At 49.7% G+C, this 6,585-nt stretch overlaps 1 protein-coding gene across 1 annotated transcript in view; it reads left to right on the plus strand.

Annotated features, from left to right (window-relative positions):
* The first annotated feature begins 6 nt into the window (after positions 1-6).
* Positions 7-6,585, plus strand: part of NRN1 (neuritin 1) — an 8,512-nt gene continuing 1,933 nt past the window's right edge. Inside the window, exons 1-2 of the mRNA XM_004711642.2 lie at positions 7-177; positions 4,147-4,291. Coding sequence (XP_004711699.1) covers positions 123-177; positions 4,147-4,291 — 200 coding nt within the window. The 5' untranslated portion in view covers positions 7-122. The remainder of the gene's footprint in view (positions 178-4,146; positions 4,292-6,585) is intronic.

The following is a 6,585-nucleotide window of genomic DNA, read 5'->3' on the forward strand; positions in this document are numbered from 1 at the left end:
GGGCATAAAGTCTCCATCACTCGTGGAACTTGTTGGCAATGCCTATTTTGCAGCTTTCCCCCGCGTTCTCGAAACCAACTATTTAAAGGTCTGCGGTCGCAAATGGTTTGACTAAACGTAGGATGGGACTTAAGTTGAACGGCAGATGTTTTTCACTGATCCTCGCGGTGCAAATCGGTAAGTAGCCCGGGCCGGAGCTCCAGGCAGGAGGCAGGAGGCAGCGGCCCGGCCTTGTCCGCAGGAGACGGCTTGGGGGACCGGAGAAGCCCCAGAGGTGGGCGGTGGGGGGGACATCCATGTCCAAAGACTCGCTGCGCGCGGCAGGGTTTGGTTTTCCTAAAGGTGGTTGCTTTTGTGTGTGCTGTCAGTCGTTTTTTTGAGGGCTTTCCCCTCTTTTTTTTTTTTTCTAAAGCGCCTGTCCATTTTTTGCTTCCCTCTCCAGTGCTCTCTTGGGCAATGCATTGGCCCTTGTGATGCTGCATGGTTTGCTTTTGAAGGGTTAAAAGGTGGCTGCACCTTGCAAAGCGACTGGGACTGGAAAGTTTACGTACAAAAAGCAAAGATATTCCGAGCTCAAACTGCTGCATTTAGAACTTTGTCATTCTCCTTGCACCCCCCCCTCCCCCATCTCTAGCTGCAGCCTTTGCACTGGGCACCTCAGACCAGCCTGGCAGCGGCTGGGGGTGGGGGGTTTCAAATCGGGGAAAGATGGGGGACCCAAACCACAGAATCAAATACACTTACCATTGAGGAGAATGAATCATAGCCAAATACTGTATACATGGAGATAATTTTCCAGACACATGTGCCTGTAGTACTTCAGACACAAGCAGTCTGCATTTTATACATCAGCGTTCAAGAATTTGCAATGTGTTATGTCAGATGTTTATTTTTGTTTTGTTGGGGGTTTGTTATAGACAGATTCCGTGTGTCTCTATTTTGTGCTTGGGGATACTGAGGAATAGTTACACCACGGAGGGGCTTCGTAAAGTTCTCGTTTTTTCCCAGCCAGAAAGAAGACAATGTTAGTGGCTCTAGAAAACAGGTTCTGGTGCCTTCCAAGTATTAATTAACATGGTCTGAAGTGAAAGTGAAGTAGGTTATTAATAGAATGAACAAAAGAAAAAAATAGACACTCTTCCAGGGTTTTGGAGACCCAGGGAATCGTCACCTCCTCTCCTCTCAGGCTGTTGCAGTCTGTGCAGACAAATCCTTGCAGCAAGAGGGGTTGGAGATGCTTTAAGAAATTGGTTTGAGGACGAGAAAGAGTACAGAATATTTTTTCTTCACCACAAACGTGAAGGAGGTAAGGTTTGGAGTGATCTAGTTATTTAAATGAATTCTTTGAAGTCAGGTTTGTAATGCCTTTGAGAAGATTTTGTGTGTGCTGTCAATCGTTTTTTGAGAATTAAAAATATTTTAAATATTATTTTGCACAAACATTATAGGGAGTTGGAAGCATATGAATGCAGGATGTTGGTGTTTTCCTTTAATTCTAAGAAATAATCCATGCTTTGGATCTGGTTGTTTTGAATGAATCTTGGACGTTGGTGCAGAGTTTCAATAAACACAGGATATCTCTAATGGCAACAAATCCCTAAATGATATAAATAATAACCATTGTACAATACTATTAGCCTATGAATTTCACTGAGCGGTAGTCAGCAGTTGTACTTGAGATACAGATTTTAATTGGAAACGGTTTAGGGTTCTGTGTCCTATGCCCAAATGGGGAAGGGGGGTTTACTATCGGCTCACTGTTTTCAGTCCTGATGGGAAATAATCTCACAGAGGGACATAGTGGCTGTGCGGAGGCGCTTGGGACACTTTAGTCTCCGTGAAGAAATGACCAAATATTGGCTGTAGGCTTGAGGCTGGGAATACATGTTCCCAAATATCTGCCCTTTCCCACACCAGAACCTTGGTCTTTATTAATTCATGTCTGGGAGCGAGCAGTCCCAAATCCTTGACATTTGGCCAGAAAAATAGGGTTGGAAATGGGGTGGAGAAATAAAGTGGAGAACCGCAGTGAAAACTCAGCAGGAGGAAGTTGGGAATGAATGAGAGGTCAAAGCACAAGCTGCAGAAGACAGGGCTTAATCCTGGATCGCCTGCTGAGGCTGGCCCAACACTAGGTTTAGGAAAGACTTGGTGGTTTGTGGCTGTGACCTGCTGGGAAGCATGAGCCTCCAAAAGCTTCCCTGGTGGGCACTGTGAGCTCCCAGACTCCCCCAACAATCTGGAGCCCAAGGAGTCATAGTCAGGCATTGTCACCACTTCTATTACACCCTCACACACTCACACATGGGCCATACAGAGTGGCTTCTTCATTCGTGCGGGAAAAGATAGCAGATAGGTGCACCTCCCGCCCGCCTGCCCTCGGAGCTCTAACTTCCCTTTTACAAAATGTCTAAGCATCTTTAGGGGCTGCTCATTCACCACCACCGAGTTTATGTAGGGGTGGCGGTAAGGGAGAGACGGGGAGGGAAGACTGCATTCCGTTTCGTTGTATTTATGAGAGGACGATTTGTAAGGTTTATTTCATTTGGACAAAGCTCTAGGAGAACAACGCTTTGTGCACTCGCGAGATTCCTTGTTGAGTAGGAGTTACATAGTGCATTAGGACACTGCAGGGTATTTCAGAACGGAAAATTCATGACAGTTTGCCAAAGCCCAGGGCGAAGTTAACCCTGGTCCCTTCCCCTGCGTTTCCTTTACCGGATTAGCAAACCAAAGGCCTTCCTAGCTCTTCCTGCAGTGCTTCCATGGTCACCTTCCCACTTGTCTAGGTCTGGCCAGAAGCTCCAGGACAAGGAACTGCAGGAGCATAGAGTGCAGTGCGGAGGGGTTGGAGTTCTTAAGCTATTGGGACACATCACCCCAGGTGCAGGTGGTAAAGGAAAATTGGCCCTTGTCTCTGCTCCCCACCACCAACCAATCTGACCTTCACTCTCTGGATCCCTGTTCTAAATCCAGCCTGCATGCTGGTTCGGTTGTTTCCAATGGGGAGAAAAGGCCAGCACAAACCTGCCACAGAGCTTGGCCAAATTAAGCAGGGAATGAGGATTCCAGGTGGTCTGGGTAGCCACCTCCTGCTTCCACAGCCCCTCTCATAAGGACGCCCCCATTAGAGGCCTCCATCCCAGAACAACCTTGGCCTTTAGCCTTGAGGCCCTTGCTCAGGACCCAGACCTGAAGGAAAGCGGTCTCACCTAAGGACTATTTGGGAGAGGTGTATGGTTTTTCACTGTTTTTAGGACTAGTGGGGAGCTGAAGCACACATACAGGCAGAGGGGCAGTGGTCCGGAGGCTCATGGATTTTCCTCCAGAGAGGAGACCTGGGGTCAACCTTGCAGAACTATCAGTCTCTAGCCACTGACCTGTCTCCTCTGTACAGGCTCAGGCTGCTTGGGCCTCTTGCTTTCCAGTGGGGGTGGGGGTGGATCCCCCTGACTTTACTAGGAATACAGGAGGATGCTACCAGAGACAATTGGTTTTTTAATGAATCAATTCCGTGGCTGCTGGTCGCTTCTAGGGACTTTATTTATTCATCATCCATTCAGCAGTGTTTGCTGAGTGCCCACCAAGGGCTGGCGAGCAGGCTTGGCACAGAGACAGAAGTTATGACTGGAGGGTGGCTGGTGGCTTGGCTTCCCCATTCTTTCCCCACCTCCACAAGCTGCTGGGAAGACCCCTTTGTCCCCTCAGAAATGGAAGGCTGCAATGTGATGGGTGATGGGTTGTGATGAGGCTTTGGGGATATACTGGAATAGGAAGAGGGCAGTGAGGAGACGGAAAAAAGAGACAAGGGCAGTGAGAAGGGTGGGCAATGGGAAAAGATGCAGGAAAAGAATTGAGGTCTTGCCACACACACAATATGTTACCAGCTTCCATCTATAAAGAGAAAGAGGAGAGAGAGAGAGTGAATATAGATTTGCTTAAGCCAAGATCTTGGGTGCAGGCCAGTCTTTCTTGGGCTGCATCTCTCAGTCACCTTTAACACCTGCTCACCCTATCCAGGGCCTTGCAGATGCCCCAGCCACATTGGGGAACCAAGCCACATGGGGTCTGGCCAAGCTAATGGACCCCATCAGGTGACAGGGCAGGGTTTTGGCCCTGTTGACCAGTGTCCCCTCTTCCTCGCAGCATACCTGGTGCAGGCCGTGAGAGCAGCTGGCAAGTGCGATGCGGTCTTTAAGGGCTTTTCGGACTGTTTGCTCAAGCTGGGCGACAGCATGGCCAACTACCCGCAGGGCCTGGATGACAAGACGAACATCAAGACTGTGTGCACGTAAGCCTAGCGCTCCGGTCCAATGGGTTTCTGGTGTGTGTGTGTGTGTGTGTGGTGGGGGGCGCTGCTGAGGTAGGAAAATGCAGAAAGTAGCACCTCTTCCCTCACTGCCTGCTTGCCTGCCTGCATTCACTCATCCTTGCCTTGCCATTAGGAGCTAGAGGGAATGAGACCCCAGGCCCAGAGGCCCAGGCCCCAGGATTCAAACCCATACTGGGCAATTCCCTGTCCTGGCCCTCAGCAGCCTAAGTAGGGCAAGCACCAAGAAGCGCAAGCTGGGACCTGGGGCCAAGGAAGGACCATGGCCATCCTCAGTCCTTTATGCTGCAAAATCCCTCTACTTGGAGGCAATCAAACATGGAGGAATTGCTGGGTTGTGGGAGGTTTGGGATAGTAGATTTGAGTCGAGTGAATTTACATTAGTGTGTTCATTTGCTGCCGATAAACCTCCCCTGGACGGAAAAAAGAGAAAATGACGACATAGACAACTGAGTAAAAAAACCTCCTTCCTTTCTAGGAGAGAGGCTAAGGGAATAATTTGTTGTGTTACTGTCGTCCAAGAAAAGCATATGGGGTCCTGTGTTTACGGTCTTAGCTGAGTTTGTTGCAGATGACTATGCCAGAAGAAGGTAGACACCTGTTTGTCTTTCTCTCTTTCTATTTTTTTTTCCTTCTCACATTCACATGATCTCCATAGACCAGGGCGGCAGAAGGCCCAAGGAGGGCTATGGAATTCCTGGTTAGGCAAAGGGCATTGTTCCACAGCTTAGCTGCTTCTCCTCTTTGGTGTAACCAGCAGAGCTGTAATGCAGCCGGCAGGCAACACTATACAGTTCTCACACCTGCTGCATAAGTTAGAAATATCCTTGTCCTTCGTAACTCACACAGAGGCACACCACCTTAAAAAAAAAAAAAAAAAGAAGAGGCTATACGACCCCCTCACCCCCCATTCTGATATAAGAAGACCCAGTCAGGAATTACCTCTTGCTCCCTAGAAACTGGAGTGACTCTTTTCTGCAATGTTCTCTTAAAACTGCCAAGTCCCTCCTCTTTTCCTAATTTGGGTGGGGGCGAGTTTGAGTTATGAATAATTAAACAGCAGCCTAGTCTGCTGCTCATGCTCTCAAACACTCTGGAGAAAAACATGCCTTCAGGAGCAAAACGGCAGCCAAGTGGTTGTGCCTTCATATTATGTGAATGGGACAGATCCTAGGTGTACAGCCACCCAGTATTATTACAAATAAAACATATTACCTTAGAATAGCTGCCGAATCTTCAACTCAGTTATTTCCAGCCAATTACAATTTGAAGCAGAATGATTGTCCTGGAAAACAGAGGAGGGATCCTTCCAAAGGTCACAGGCCAGACTGCACCACTGCCTTGCAGAAGCCACCTCATGCCAGCAGTCTCCTGGATGTCCCTTCTGCCAGAAGCTGCCTTATCAGGGTGACTTTTTGAAGCGGTGCAATGACCACAGAGGCCTTGGCTGTCCTCTTGGCATCTCTAAATCAGCCTTCAAAAAGAGAGAGCTAACTCCAGAAGGCTAAAGTCAACCTAACAAACATGTCTCTTCCTGTTAACCACACGGTGGGGCAGGAGTCAAAACGAGGATAACTCAAATGCAGCCATTGCCTTCTAAATGTTTATAGTCTAGCAAGTAAGCAGAAGGAGAGAGGAGAGAACACAACCAATGGTGTGGAAGGTGATCACCAGTGGCCAAGGCCTGGTGAGGTGGGAGCCAGGCCAGCGTTCAGGAGAAGCATAGATCCACCCAGCACGGAAAGGAGACAGCGCCCCAGGAATCGATCGATCACGGGTTGGGATTATATTTAGTCTTGGGCTCTATTTTGGGTTTGCAGAAGAAAGGGGGACAATCAACAAGGGGCAGGTTGGATGAAGATTGTGGAGGAGGCGCTGGGGAGAGGAGCCCAGTACTGGAGGAAAAGATACTGGAGTTTGGACCCTTGAAAGCCAGGGCACCTCACCTTGCCACTCCACCGCCACCGGAGCCCACGCCCAGTGGGTGGGCGGCGCCACACCACGAAGGCCCAGGGGAGGAGGGTCCCAGGCATCCAAGCCCACGAAATGACTGTTGTGGGAAGACGTGACACCCTCCCAGCCCCCCGCGCGCGCACAGGGGCTGTTGCGCTGGGATTTGCCCAGGACGCGAAAGACCACGGAGCGGGCCCAGAGCTCAGGGACTGACACTCACCGTCCCTGGGTTGGCGAGAGGCGGGCGGGAGACTCCAACCAAATCTGAGCTGGGGGCCTTGGGGAGGCCGGCAGGCGGGCGG

Source organism: Echinops telfairi, unplaced genomic scaffold (assembly GCF_000313985.2).
Source record: "Echinops telfairi isolate 266 unplaced genomic scaffold, ASM31398v2 ScPeMD7_655;HRSCAF=1070, whole genome shotgun sequence".
Taxonomy (NCBI): domain Eukaryota; kingdom Metazoa; phylum Chordata; class Mammalia; order Afrosoricida; family Tenrecidae; genus Echinops; species Echinops telfairi.